Consider the following 15,527-nt stretch of genomic DNA (forward strand, 5'->3'; position numbering starts at 1 on the left):
GTTTTGTGGTAGATTCATCTACTGGCTACTATACCAGATAACGGAGTTGCTTTAGAACTGTTGCATATTCCTTTGATTATTTTGTAGGAAGATTCTATTTTCTTTACAAATTCGTTGTTCCACTCTCTCTACTCCAAGGAATGCACTTTTTACTTCTACCATGGTACTTCTTCTAGGATTTTCCATAATTATAATAGACACTGAGGCAAAATCAAACAGTAAACAGTTTGAAACATATTATTACTGTTACCAACCGCATGATACTTCCGCTAGGAAATTGGGCAAGCGGGTCAGACTCAACTTCTGGGTCTTCAAAACTTAGCTTTTTTATATTTGCCTCGTCGTCATCATCCCGTTCTAGAAGTAATATGATAATGGTAAAGAAAGTGTTCTTAAAATATAAAGATTAACATCTAAATACTCTTTTTAATGCTATTTGCGATAAAAAAAAATTGAAGATTGGTATTATGACGATTTCTCATTAAATAATGCAGACCTGAATCAAACTGTCTTTTTTAAATATCTAGTAGGTAATTTAGGCGTCTCTATGGATGTGTGTTACAATTCGTCGTTAAAATACTACTTACCTTCAATTTTTGACCCAAACAAAAGTTGGTTCAATGTGTGTTGGTACTTTTCATATGGATCTAAAACAGTAAATGATTTAGTTAGCGTTAAATTATGATCTTTTTATTTTCATAACTAAACATAGCATTAACGAAAAGATGTTTATGTGTTAAGCTTTAAGGTGGTATTTTAGCTATATTGTTGATTGTGATTGGTCGCCAATCGTGAATGGCCATTATCCTTTCTACAAGCTACTTAGATGCGAAGCGCCTGAATTCAGGCAGCACAGGAGCGTTATATTTTATATGGAAATCCAAAGGAAAGATCTTTGTCCTGCAGTGGACGTCATCGGTTGAAAAGGGATATAAATCAGAGCTTCCAAACTGTGGGTCATTATCCCAAAAAAGGCGACGTGGGGCAATCGAAACTTGAAATAAATATTTAGGCATGTCTCAAAATTGTGCAATTTCTCAAGGGCGTGACCGTAAAAAAAGTATGGGAAGCCTTGATATAAATAAAAAAATAGCTACCTTTAGGAGCGTGGGTCTTAACCGCAATGGTCCTGAAGGACCATCGTTTAGTAGTGGCTTCTGGCAAATTGCCGGTGAGCTTATTTTGAAGCTGAACTTTTCCTGGTTCTTCGTTGCCACTGCAATCAAGCCCTGTAATTTGGTTAAAATAATTACTTGCACATTTCTAGCACTGTAACATAATATTTAGCGTAAAGGTTCAGCCAAACCAACGCGTGCAGCCTACGTGCGTGAATGGCGATCAGATGTCGTGTATGAGGTTCTAGCGATGAGTTCACATCAACCTCTCATTGCATTGGTCGTATAGCACGCGCAGTGATTGCCATCGCCATCGGCATCGCTGACGCGATATGCACGCGTTGGTTTGGCCGAAGCTTAAGAGAAAACTATGTAAGTATAATATGTTGATAAAACATACCGTACTCGTCATCATCATCCAAACTCCCAAACATAGAAAAACTATCGGTACTATAAGATAAAACGGACGCCACTACAAAACTCATCAATATGATGTAGTAAATATTCATTACAGTGTTTAATTTTAGTATTTCCCACTTCTTATGAATAACAATTATGATTTACTAGTCAGATGAAACTTACGCATTCACATAAATCAGTATGGCTATGAGACAATATTATTATGGTGATATTATCACAAAATATTATTAAGAAATGAGTAGGTACGTCCCATATACACATATTATTATATGACCAAGGTATGACCCCTTTGAGCCTATGAGCCGAATCTTCACTGAATTATGTGTTATGTAAATAAAATCACGTTTTATTAATAATGCCGCATTCAACCTATTCGATCCATAAAATTTAACTTCTTCATAATAATACAGTATCACGTCACTCACTCTGTGACTTACCATCAATTACAATCTGTCATCAGCTAGGTCCTAAAATATGTTTTGTTAGCGTCCAAATTTCCACACCAAATCCCTCAGTCTTCATGTCTTCGACATCCTCCAGCGAGTGCATCTGTGGCGAGTGCTTCAACTATGGGCCAGGATTCGGCAATCGCGGTTTCTTGCCCGGGCCAGCTTATTATCAAGTTTTGGGGCACCCGCTCATTTACTGTGCGCAAGTGGTAAAGTTCAATAAGTCAATTTTGGCGAGAGTATTTTCTTAGCAAAACGCAGCGTGGGACGTCCAACCACAAGATGGACCGACGATCTCATAAAGGTAGCAGGAAGGCGCTGATTGCAGGGCGGCCTATGTTCAGCATGGCGGACGTCCTGTGGCTGAGATAGTACTTAATGATGATGATGATGATGATATTTTCTGTAACCCAAATACTACTTCACGATTTTTATCAAGAAATCCTTAAATTATTGTGGTGACCTCGTATTAACCTAAAAAATCTTAACTTGTGTATTTAAATGTCCTCAAAATGTTTAAAAGAACGTTTAAATTTTAGCAACAAACCCCAAATTATCGGAAGAGAAGCAAAGAATCTAACCCAAATTGCTTTGTGAAAGCTTTTCGGTGGTATACACAGGTAAACAATGTAAATCTTATTTATGAGACAAATAAAGCAAGCAATAAACAGTTTTAATTTGAAAGTTTATTTGGCTATTACTACAGGTTACACTAATAGACTCAATATTTCACTTGCTACGGAATCCACTCTCTTAATTTTTGTTGATTGTAGTCGAATTTAAAGGTTTTCTCCTCCTGAATAAGTAACTTCGTATTATAAGATTTTAAACTTACTTACTTCGTATTTTTTTAATTTGAATCTGCCTCTAAAAAATTTAAGTGACTAGGAAGAAAAATCGCTTTTCTTTACCATTCTAACAACTAAGTAGGTACATAGTATCAAATAAAACTCTAGGAGCACCACCCGCCCCCAAGTCGGGAGCTGCCTAACGAGAGGACCGACCTGGTCGGGTTCTCCACGTGGCTGGACAAGAAATACGACGAGTTCATGCTGGATAAGCATGCGGAGCAGAAAACCTTCCAGCTCAAGCTGAAGCAGACTTCCATTCTGGAGGCGAACAAAAACAGCGCCAGGTAAAAGCATACAGAGGTCTAGAGCAGGGGCCTTCAAACTTTGAAATCTTGGGACCATAATATTTTTTCGGTGTGTTGCAAGGGCCATAACAATTTTAATTTTTCTGCCCACCTATGCAAACACAGGCTTAGTCTTAAGCTGTCGCGGGCCGTATTGATGGCAGTGGCAGGCCGGATATGGCCCGCGGACCGTAGCTTGCAGACCCCTGGTCTAGAAGTACAGAGGTCAGAGCATAACTGAGTCAATGTTTGAGGTACCGGATCGACACGGGTAACGATTGCTTTATTTATTCTCAATATAGCTCTGGTTGAACTCAAAGCAGTGATCATTTATGTATTCCCTATTCTCGCCTTTGTCTATCTACAATAACACTAGGGCAGAAAAGGTTGTATTATCGAATTTAGGCTGTACATTACCTCGCACATCGTTGGTGGAAGCACAGCCTAAATTCGACTAAACTGTGGTCCTACATTTTTATGTAAAATTAGAAATCTTAAAAGCTTACTTTTCGAATTGTTTCAGCGCGGTTCATGATGTACGCGTTAAAAAAAGGTTTGCTAGAATGAAAAGGTTAGTTCGGTAATTTCTTCTCTTTGCTATAAGTAATCATAAAGAACTCACTATCTCTTACTAATTTTAGTCCCTGGAGAAAAAGACGTCGTTCAGTAACTAGTAAAGAAGCTGGAGACGTGTTGGAGAAGTAAGTAACGCGATAAACTTCCTATTTTGGTGCTTTTTCAAAACGTTTCTGTAATGGGAATTTTGGCAATTGACAGGTGTAACCAAAGCTTTGAATTTATCATGAAACCAAAGGAATTGAGTCGACCGACATCGGAATGTTGTAACCAGTAAGTGCAAACTGTTAATAAATTACAAAAGTCTATTTTTTGTGATTAATTTATAAAATAATTTAAATTATAGTGTATCATGCAATCGGTCAAATGCCTCTTCTGAAACACAAATATCGAAGAAGACTTTCGTTAAATCGCACAGCTCTGATAGGACCGTTTACGAAAAACAAAATGTTACGCCAATAGAAGTGATCAAGCCTGAAGGTAGCAATGATAAAACTGTGAAGCTATCACGATCTAAATCGCAAATGAAAACTAAATCCAAAGCGCCAACGAAAGAGATGAAAGATGTCGAATGTCAGTGTCCTGAAGAAAAATTTGAGATCTCAGACGCGGACATACAATGCGACATCATTGACAGAAAAGCATTGGTAGAGTCTCCTATGTCTGACTATAGCGGCAACCAATATTATATGAGAGAACATACAAGCAATGCTGGAAAATTAAGTGCAAATTCTTCTCAGGTAATATTTTTTACCGTATTAACCTTGATGTATTTGCCACGTTTTTAAGAGCGACTATATTTTAGTTTACGTAATCGTTAGTTGCTAATATTACCAGGCCTGTTCATCTCCGCGAGTTTACATCGAAAACAAAACACGCACGATGGCCCACCTACAGGATACTATTCGACAAGGCCTCACATACGAGCGAACATTGACTCACGCACGCGTATTCTTGTGTATGATGGAAGAAAAAAAGAAAATGGTGTACTAAATACTGTGCAATATTTAACTGCCTAAATAATAATAAAAACACAGAATGAACTTTTTTAAGTTGCCTCAAGACACTGAGAGGTAAATAAGTAGTTAATATTATTCATGATAATTCATGCTAAATCATGTATTTCCTCCATTGAAGTAATATTACTACACGTATAGAACAGACATCGCGAACAAAATATGTACAGTGCGGGGTGCGGGGCGGGAATTTGACGGACAGCTGTCAGTCAAATCCATGACTATCAAGTTTCATAATTTATGGCGATAAAATCTGCACCAGAAAATGTCGTACTTCATTGATAGGATTGCACGAATAGTGACGTTCCGCCTCATCATAGACATTGTGAATCGATTGTGAAAATAAACAAATCGGCTAAATTGTGTTAAATTTTCATTGTGCTCAATAGCAAAAAGGTTCAGCTACTTACATTATTTTCTTTTATTATATTGTGCGTTTCCTGTAATGTAATCTAAGCTCCCCTCCCTTAGACTAAAATTAGCCCTCCTAGACAAGTGATAAAACGTAGCAGTTGAAACATTCGAAATCACTTCGCTCTGCCGTTTTTTGGTGTTAGTTACATCACTCTGTGATGCGATTTTAAAATTACAACTGGCGATTCCGAATTCACAACTGAGGGGACTGAGGCTAATCGTGTTATTTGTGCTACAAGTGCGTATGGGATTCATACTGATGCTTAAGCCATTAATTATTTTTCTTCCCGATTAAAATCTAATGTAATCGATAATCGCCTTGAGAATCGTTAACTGGTATTTTCTAATTCGATAAAAAAATTACCCATCTCTAGTTTAAAACTGTCATCCAACAGCGCACGAAATATTATGAGTTATAGATAATGATACCATTACAGAGGCGACACTTCGTTTACGTTTAGTTTCTGCCTATTGAATTGGATACTGTAAGGAAACATCGTCATCATCATTTTAGCTACTGGACGTCCACTGCTGAACAAAGGCCTCCTCTAATGATTTCCACATCGCCCAGTTGATAGTGGCCTGCACCCAGCGTCTTCCTGCTATCTTCAGTCAGTCCATCTTGAGATTTTAGAAAAACTCGTCACGGTAGGAACAAAGCTAGGGATGACCCACGCCTTCACTCCAGAACCAATAAAATAACTGAAAGTCAGAAACTTTCAGTTATTTTATTGTCTCTATTGTTAACTATCTCAGTGGTTGAGTACACGTATAATAGCTGTGAGGTAGAAGTTACGGGACTATTCCCACCTCTCCTTTTCACCGCTGCATCTCCTGTGTAGCTAGCATCTAGACTAGTTGATTTAAAGCCAAGGTATATCAGTTTTTAGGTAATGACTTAGTGCATCTAAAAATGTAAAACTTTCTAGTTTTTTGTAACATTGAAAAATCTAAAAAGAAGCATCATTTTTTTTACCAAGTGTTTCTAAGAAATTTAAATGGAAGCTTTTGATGACAATGTATTGCTTACTTTTTCAGCTGTCGAACGAATCACTTTTATACTCATAGGTCCTGTCCTGTACATCGGTAGATTTGGTAAATAAATGAATCTATCCGGACTCAGAAACTAAAAAAATTAAAATAGCTGTAATTTTTAATACTGGATTTGTCGATTAAATTGATCATATTACTGCGCCCTAACGGGTCGGACACTGGTGACCAGACACACTGTACAATTATTATAATTTTAGCCTATCTCGTGAGCTAGGTGTCAATAATTAGGGTGATTTACTAACTAACCAGTCGCATACGAACAACAGCAGTGAGATTCAAACAAGTTTGATCCATGATGCCGCACGACTATTGTGTGAGCCCACCCGTAACCCAAGCTTATTTAGCTTAACACAAGGTGCTGGACGGGACTATTAGTAATTTGTGCAATACAAAGTGCTTATAATCTTTAAAAAAAATCATTTTATTGCTGTATTTAATCTTCCTTTCGTATACTAATTTATGCGTCAGTGTCAAGTCTGCGATTTTTATTCTTTGAAATTTTCGTAAAATGGCTGCCGCCGCGGTGACGCCTTGTAATTAACAAATTAAAATTAAGTTAGTGTTTTAAAGTACATAAATGTACAACTGAATGGTAAAAAGTCATTCCTTGATTTTTACTTAATATGTATCTGGAGTTATTTGAACAGTATTTTCGTCTATAGGATGGCATATTTCAAAAAACAAAACTGCACTCAAGCGTGTTGTCACAGCAACCGCTGAGCACATACTAATTGAATTTCGGTCCATGGACCTATTTACGTGCCAGAAACAGTCTAGTTGACATGTCTTCTCTAGTACGTAGTACATTATAACTCAATGATTTCCTCCGCCATTTTCCGCAGTTTGGCACCTCACGTCACATCATTTTACCGAAGTCAGCCCTATAGCTTCGGCCACCTTCGGCGCAGTGCCGATCACTGACGTTTGTCAACAAAATGGTGCTTGACTCTTGAGACAGGCTAAATTACACCATATTGTTAATGACATTGAGCATACATTTTTTTAAATACCTTCGCGAAGTAAAACTTCTGTACGTAGTACTTATTATTATTCTGTGATATTACTATGACACCTCCTTTGTTGTATGAATGCAAATACGTGCAAATGTAGTTTCGGGTCGACGAATTGTTGTTATATAATTTTGAGTCGTCTTTAAGTGTTTGAATAACGCGTATTGATTTATATCATAGTAAAATTCATCATTATAACTGTCAAAAAAATTGCCTACAGCATTATATTGTATTGTTAGTAAATCAATAAATTATCATCAATTTGTCATGCCAGATTTTACCTGGACAGAAATATATTTCTGACTTATTTAACTTTTGTTGATATTCGGAAATATTTTCTAAAGAAAATTAATTTTACCAAACACATCACACGACAGAGCATTTCGAAATTTTAGAGAGTAACTCTTTTTACATAATATTTACCGAATGCCTGATGGATGCGTACCTACTAAATTTTACAACCTATTACGTGGTACCCAGCGAGTTCTTTTGTGTCATTTCCAAAGGTTGGTGCCGAAGATGGATCAAACCCAAAAAAGTTTAGAGCGATGCATCCTCTTCACAATGCAAGATCCGAGACGAGTACATCGTGTCAGTGTTCTGAAATAATGATTGTGAAGAGAGATGTGCAAAGCCAGCACGTAAGGGAGCAGGTGGATGCAACGTGCTGCTGCTGCATCAGCTGTGAATTAAAACCCCTGAGCCGAGCCTCGTCGAGCCACCAGGTACATGCACATTTTAAACCGATGCGATGTATGAAGTTTGTCTTTGATCTTCAAGCTAACTTGAACAGACTTATAGACTCAACCCAATGTCTCTCGAAGTCGCTAGTTCCATAGTACCAAAGTAAACCAAGTTTACATTATTCCAGGCCCATTCTTTTGCCTAAATGGTGTATTTATCCACTCAATAACACAAATTATTTAACTAAACTCAATCGTTATTGACTTATGCGCTAATGTACCTAAGCCGTAGCTTGAAACTTAAACATTTAACCTTTACATTATCATTATGTATTAATTAATATTTTTGATAACAATCACAGTGTTTAGATATTGCCCGGGGCAAAGGCCATAATTTAATTTGAGTCAATGAAGTTATGTTTAGCTAATTTTATTTTATTAATGTAGTTAAAGCAATGATTATGGGAAATTTTGATTCTCATTTGTATATAAATTACTATTTATTGATCTAATCAATGTAAAATCATGCATAATAAGTAGAATCCTCAGTAGAATCTTGATATTTGGATTGTGACATAAGTAGAGCCACAACACGACGACCAAGGAGATAATTATGCCTATTAACTAGTAAATTATATTATCCGTAAACTTACTGTTACTTTCAAAGCAGCAAATAATATCGCGTTTTTTGTTTTATCAAGGGCAAAACATTATATTGTTTTCGACGTACATATTATTGTATGGCAGTAAAAAAATTTACATTTCCAAAGATTTTATCTCCGTATTCTATTTAAAAAGATATTAAATTAAATCTTAATATATTTCAGAATCATCCCCGAATTGTTGTGAGACCAAGTTTAAAACTACAACCACCACATCCAATCGTAATAAAAAATGCGGGATCTGATGGGACCAAAGAATTTATCCCTTTGCCTATTCCTGCTGAATACGAAAATGGAGAAGCGCAGACCTCGGATCATTCGATATGCCTGGTAAGTTTCTTTAATAGTTACAAAAACCTTTTACAATTTATCAGTGGCGGATTTACAAATTTGCCGCTAGTAGGCCATTCAATTTTTGCCGCCCCTACTGACTTTTGAAATTCAATACGTTAGTTTAATCCCGTTATTAGTATGATTGTGAACTTAATGATATTTCTGTCAGTTACTAGATTATTATTGCAACCCGCTATGTACCTACTGAAGAGTTTAATGTTGACCTAAAAACAGCAGCATGTACTAATCATAAGGTGGGGAAAGGCATGACTTAAAAATACCTACACTATATGAACACAGACAAAATAATGTGTGGTCAGTACCTAAATATTGTTTTTGTTACCCTCGCTGTACCAGGTGGGGTGTCACCGGTGTGCACAGAGCCATGCGAAGTGATATATCCAGTATAATTAGCTAAGAACTACTTAAAGGTAAACAGAAAGACCAAGGCTTGGTAATACAGGGTGGCCCAGAAGAAAATTCACTTTTGAAAGTTCAAGGAAACGAAAACTGTACATTTTTATAGAACTTTAACTATTGCAATTTAAAGAAAATTTAATGAAATTTATTTTTAAATATACCTTTATTAAATTACATCGCCCAGTAGATTTCCTTGACGCTTACAACATTCGATCAACATACATCAAAATCTTGGAATGCGTTCGTCAGAATCACCTCGAAACCTATTTTCAATTTTTTGCCGAATGCTCAGCTTCTGTTGCTGCTTGGTTGTTGGGTTATAAAAGTATACTCTATTCTTAATGTAACACCACAAAAAATAGTTTTCTGGAGTGAGATCAGGGCTTCCTGGTAGCCAGGAGATGTCAAATGCTCTCAGTTGAAGTGTGACACATAGCCCCATCTTGATGAAACCAAGTGCTCCGGTCATGACCTTGCGAATCTTGCAGCTTTGAAATCAAAAAGCTTTTCAGCCTACCAGTATAGCGCTCTCAAAAATTAATCATCCTTTCAATGCAACAAACCAATTAGGCAGGGTGAAATCTCACTGCCTCTAAGAAGCGCTAATCTCATTCCAGCAGACTTCTTTTTGTGGGGGTTACCTTATGAGCAGAGTATAGGTACTCTAATAATCCAAAAACTCTGCAGCATTCATCCATCCTGAATCCATTTTGAGGTAACTCTAGGGGCTCCTGCACACGACGCCGCCACCGCGCCGCCGCCGCGCCGTCGCCGCGCCGCTACACTGTTCATATGCTGCACCGAGTAAAACCGCCGCCGCGCCGCCACCGCGCCGTCAAAGCATAATTTCGCGCGCGGCGCGGCGGCGGCCCGGCAGCGTTGTTCACGCGGCGCGTATAAAAAATGCAAAGGCGCGGCGACAGCGCGGCGGCAGCGCGGTAGCGGCGTCGTGTGCAAGAGCGCTTACGAAAGTTTTCCAAAATTTTGATGTATGTTGACCGAATGTTGTAAACGTCAAGGGAATCACATGTACGATAAAATTTATAAAAGATAGTAAATTTTAAAATAAATTGCACTAAATTTCCTTTAAATTGCAATAGCTAAAGTTCTACAAAAATGTACAGTTTTCGTTTCCTTGAATTTTCAAAAGTGAATTTTCTTCTGGGTTACCCTGTAAAACAATATACACGAAGTTGTGGAGAGATGGTGCTCGTGCTAGGCTCCGATCCGAAGATCCTGTGTTACGAGTTTTTTTATTTTATTTTGAATGAAACGCTATTGGAATATTTTAAAATTCATCATCACATAAGTACCTAAGTATATATTACAGTGCGTTTATTAATCGTTTATTTATACAGGGTGACTGGAACTGAACCCGCCATAGCTAATACGCGTATAGAGGAGGTCATTTGCTAATTATTGAACCTTACTTTCTATGACTAAAGTTTTATAGTTTAGGAGATAAATGTCAATTTATATACTTTTTTCAGATTTTTCCGAAATTTGACCTAAAAACTGCTTCAATTTTTTTTCTCGCGTGATTTCAACAGTTTTTTCTATTTGATATAAATATCGAATAATGTATTTATTCAAATAAAATAAATTTCTAATCCATGTAATGATTGAATAGCTAGTTACGAGCCGCCAAAGTCTAACAAAAGTACAAACTACGATAAAAAAATTCTACTTCGAATTCCATTTAAAAAAAATAATGGCGATAATGGATTGCCAATAGTCTTAAAAATATCTCTAGCTTCTCTTCTTTCCAATGATATACAAACGTTGTAATTAGATATTGAAATTTGTCAAAAATTCAACGTTTATGGTAAAAAATGGAGTAATAATACAAAAATTATCCATACAAAGTTGATTTTGAATTTTTTTAAACTCTTATCCTCATAATGTGATTATTATTTTTAAATTAATTTTTCAAAAAACAAAAAAATAGTTATGAAAAGGAGTATAGCAGAAAATTAGAGATGTTTGAAGAAACTTTTTTAATTATTACTCCATTTTCTTCCATAAACTTTGAATTAAGATCATTGGCCGTCCATTATCACCATTAGTTTTTTTTTAAATCGAATTCGAACTTGAATTTTTTATCGGGTTTGTACTTTTGTTGAACTTTGGCGGCTCGTAACTAGTTATTCAATCATTATTTGGATCTGAAATTTATTTTATTTGACTAAAGGTTTATTCGATATTAGTATCAAATAAAAAAATCGGTTAAAATCATGCGAGAAAAACAATTGAAGCAGTTTTTAGGTCAAATTTTGGAAAAATCTGAAAAAAGTATAAAAATTTACGTATCTCCTAAACTATAAAACTTTAGCCATAGAAAGTAATGTTCAATAATTAGGAAATGACCTCCTCTATACGCGTATTAGCTATGGCGGGTTCAGTTCCAGTCACCCTGTATATGGATTGTGTATACGTATAATTGTAATTTTTTTTCCTGTAAAAAAAATTTGCTAAATTTGCCGCCCCTCTAAATCTGCCGCCCTAGGCACTGGCCTACTTGGCCTATTGGTAAATCCGCCACTGCAATTTATTCATTTACAGTAAACTAGACAAAAGATCCTGCTATTTTCTTTATTGTATTTCTGTGCCTATATGCGTAATTATTCGATTTTGTCAAACGCTTCCAACTAACCATTAGCTAGTTAGGTAGGTACAATAAGTACATGCCTTTTCGTTCTGCACTATCAAATCAATAAAATTCATCTATCCAATCAGTTTAAATTGACAGGCTCAGAGTAATATAATTTTCATTGTTCAATTTCTAACTATAAATTCTTTCTTTATATTTTATCGTATACGCTTTCTTGAATACAAAGTAGTTCCCTATTGCCTTTCCGGAGGTAATTACAAGGCATTGAAACCCATAGGAAAAAAATGTCTGATTTATGTTAATAAAACGGGATTTCTTACACAAATAAATTATTTGTTTCATGTTACCAGGATAAGAACACATACCCACTCTTCATGAAAATCATTTGTGCGGATAAATTAAAGGAAGAAATGATTCGCAAGTGATTTCAAAATCATTGTTTCTTACAAAATTTTATAAAATATATATGCATTTTTTTAACTTCTCGTTTTATTTATTCATAAAAATTTTACATTTGCAAAACTAATGAGTAGGTAACAACACATTTGTACAATTTATTTACATAGCTCTTACAAAATATTATTTACATAAGTTTAATAAAAAAAACATTGAACCATCAGTTGGGTGGGCCATATGACGTGGCGGGCTTCGAATTAGGTAAGAATCCAAGGCTAGAGCTACTTTGACTCGACTGGCTGTTGGCCGAGATGCTAGGCAGGCCGTAGTCCGACGACGGCGCTGACGCGCCCGACGACGAGAACGAGGACGAGGAGCTCAGCGATGAGGAGCTCTCAGCAGCTGTCGCTGGACCAGTGTGGACGAACGATGAGATCTCAACACTGGGCCTGGCATTTTCCAGAGAAACACCAGATACAAGCGATAAATATCCTGCGTCTCTGGCAGACGAGTGCTCACTTTCCTTGATTATATTTTGCACCTTATCTACTACGACTGAGTCGAGAGCCTCTCTGTGGACTTGTCCTTGGAAACCACTGTATTGATTAGAATCTGCCTGGTAACTGGAGAGAGCTGATGAGCCGCTGCTGCTGCCGACTGATTGAGATTGCAGTTGAAACTGTGCTCCAGCTGAAGGTTGAGGGTATGAGTATCCTTGCTGCGAGCTCTGTTGATATGCAACGGCGGGCTGGTACACTTGAGGCTGTGGTTGAGGTTGAGGCTGCGGTTGAGGTTGAGGCTGCGGCTGAGGTGCAATGTAGGCGGGAAGTGGGCGGATTGGCTGGGGCAGGGGCTGGGGTAAGGCTGGGCGAGCTACGGGCACGCCATAGGAGGTACTAGGAATAGAGACTGGGAGTGGTTGAGGGGCAGGCTGAGGAGCTGGTTGCTGGAAGACTGGGAGGGGCTGTGGAGCAGGTTGGTAATGAGGCTGGGGAGCGGGTTGATACTGAGGTTGAGGAGCTGGTTGGTACTGTATCTGGGGTGCCGGTTGATATTGGGGCTGAGGTGCAGGCTGGTATTGGGGCTGGGGAGCAGGCTGGTATTGAGGCTGAGGAGCCGGCTGGTACTGAGGCTGAGGAGCCGGTTGGTACTGTGGCTGCGGGGCTGGCTGATATTGCGGTTGTGGTTGCACAAACACTGGCTGAATGCTGGGCTGTTGGTAGAAGTATCCAGATCCCGGCACAAAGTTCTGTTGCGGCGGGGGCGGTGGCGGAGGGTGCGGGCGCACCGGCGGGGGCGGCGGCGCAGGCGGGTAGTGGAAGCTCGGGGCGTGTGGCGCTGGCCGCGGCAGGTGGTACGGGGCCTCCGCTGCTATCGCAGCAATCAGCGACACAACTATCACCTGAAACACGATATTATCAATCAAGCACGGATCACAGTAACCACTCGCATCATTTCTATGCAAATTATTCGTTTGGCAGTATGCTAATGAGGGGTTAATGGCTTAAAATATGCTAACGATGCCATAGGCATATGAAATCGAATGATCTCGGTGTGAAGGCAAACAGTCTGGGAAACTGCCGGTCAATAAAGGCCGGCCCGCGTTGACATTAGGAGATACACAATTTCACTTTTGTCGCACATCTACTCACCGCTGTCCTCATGGCTGTCGGTGTGTGGAGCACTGCGTGAGCTGTCCGGATGGTGTTTAGTTTTTATACCGCCACCACTACGCCTTGCCGGCCTGGGAGCTCCCGCGACGATACCGTGCGATTGCACAAATGCGTCACTTAGAAATATTAGTGTAAGTGTGTCGCTATAGGTTTTCAGGAGAGGACAATTACTTTATTTGTGAAGCGTTGCTATTGTTATGCCTTTCACTTAGACCGTTATAGGATGAGAACATGTAGGGACACTCGTGCGTTTCATTTGATAGGTACGTTTTATTACATGTTGCCATAAAATACAATAATGCTAAAGCTGAATGAAATGAACGTAGGCCTATAACTTAGATAACTAAATCGTCTATCAGGTTTATTACGTATCTAACTCGGATTTGGCTCTGCTCTAGGATCCTTGAGATAATTTTCCCAGTTTGACCCTAACATAATTTATAAGTCTTCTTATAAATCACATTGAAGTATTAGATAGCTCTTATTGTTCCGAATATTGCTTGTATAAATATGTTATGGCAATATATGAATTGTACTTACTACGATTTATGGTAAAATAACGCAAGTTAGGCATGGTCTCATTATTAAATAAGTAAACGTTTACTTTATCCTTAAATGTTTTTCCATTTCATTTGAAACTACCACAGAAATTACTTTATCACTATTGCAACTAGGTATTTGGCTACTATTGCTACCACCCAGTCCCACACCAAGTGTATTCTTCACAAAGGACATCATCCATTTTGGTCCAAAATCAAAAGTGCCGGCCAAAAAATAAAAGTGCTGTATTCTGATAGAATACGTCTGCCTTAGCATTTATTACTATGGCACCAAAGCTGTAGCACCACTGTGCATCGTAGTATTTGAGTTCTAAAAATATATGAAACGACTGACTTTGATCTCAAATACTACGACGTACAGTGGTGCTACAGCTTTGGTGTCATAGTAACAAATGCTAAGGCGGACGTATTCTGTCAGAATACAGCACTTTTTTTTTTACTGGCCGACATTTTTGATTTTGAACAAAAAATGTATGAATCGTCGATGAATTTTAGATCTCAAATACTCGACGCACAGTGGTGCTACAGCTTTGGTGCCATAGTAACAAATGCTAAGGCGGACGTATTCTGTCAGAAGACAGCACTTTTTTTTATTGGCCGACACTTTTGATTTTGAACAAAAAATGTATGAATCGTCGATGAATTTTAGATCTCAAATACTCGACGCATAGTGGTGCTACTAGGGTTTGTACCCGGGTAATCCCGGAACCGAAAGAACCGGGAAAACCCGGGTTTTTTCGACAGCTTAAGAACCGGGTTTTAAAAATTCAAAACCCGGTTCTTTCGGTACTTTCGGGTTTTGCATAGTTATCTAAAAATCTGTTATAGGTATTAGGCATGAGTCGTAACAAGAACATTGCGAACGTTTAGAGAACCTAAAGATATCAGATTAGCTAATAATAAAGATTACCTACGTATTGGTTTTGTATTTTGTTTTTTTTATGAGATATGTAGGTAAATATTTTAAGCATTTTTCTTACATTTTTTTTAAATCACTGGCA

The 15,527-nt window shown here is 38.0% G+C and overlaps 2 protein-coding genes across 2 annotated transcripts; one reads left to right on the forward strand and one right to left on the reverse strand.

The window, feature by feature from the left end:
* Positions 1-1,956: 1,956 nt before the first annotated feature.
* LOC135084036 (uncharacterized) lies at positions 1,957-12,377 on the forward strand. The gene is made up of 10 exons (XM_063978782.1): positions 1,957-2,193; positions 2,524-2,604; positions 2,941-3,119; positions 3,643-3,690; positions 3,761-3,820; positions 3,897-3,968; positions 4,042-4,435; positions 7,695-7,913; positions 8,699-8,863; positions 12,248-12,377. The coding sequence occupies exons 1-10, from the start codon at positions 2,056-2,058 to the stop codon at positions 12,320-12,322; spliced, it is 1,431 nt and encodes a 476-aa protein (XP_063834852.1). The 5' UTR covers positions 1,957-2,055; the 3' UTR covers positions 12,323-12,377.
* On the reverse strand, positions 12,369-14,026 carry LOC135084046 (uncharacterized). Its single transcript, XM_063978790.1, has 2 exons — positions 13,946-14,026; positions 12,369-13,695 (listed from the first exon to the last, which is right to left on the reverse strand). Exons 1-2 carry the CDS (start codon positions 13,955-13,957, stop codon positions 12,514-12,516), a joined length of 1,194 nt encoding a protein of 397 aa, XP_063834860.1. The 5' UTR covers positions 13,958-14,026; the 3' UTR covers positions 12,369-12,513.
* Positions 14,027-15,527: the final 1,501 nt, after the last annotated feature.

Source organism: Ostrinia nubilalis, chromosome 2 (assembly GCF_963855985.1).
Source record: "Ostrinia nubilalis chromosome 2, ilOstNubi1.1, whole genome shotgun sequence".
Classification (NCBI taxonomy): domain Eukaryota; kingdom Metazoa; phylum Arthropoda; class Insecta; order Lepidoptera; family Crambidae; genus Ostrinia; species Ostrinia nubilalis.

Excerpts from the sequence above, each read along its gene's own strand:
- LOC135084036 (XM_063978782.1), top strand. The coding sequence starts at position 2,056 with ATGTCTTCGACATCCTCCAGCGAGTGCATCTGTGGCGAGTGCTTCAAC. Across the intron at positions 2,194-2,523 it reads TCATTTACTGTGCGCAAGTG|CAACAAACCCCAAATTATCG; the intron begins GTAAAGTTCAAT and ends TTTAAATTTTAG. Across the intron at positions 8,864-12,247 it reads CGGATCATTCGATATGCCTG|GATAAGAACACATACCCACT; the intron begins GTAAGTTTCTTT and ends TCATGTTACCAG.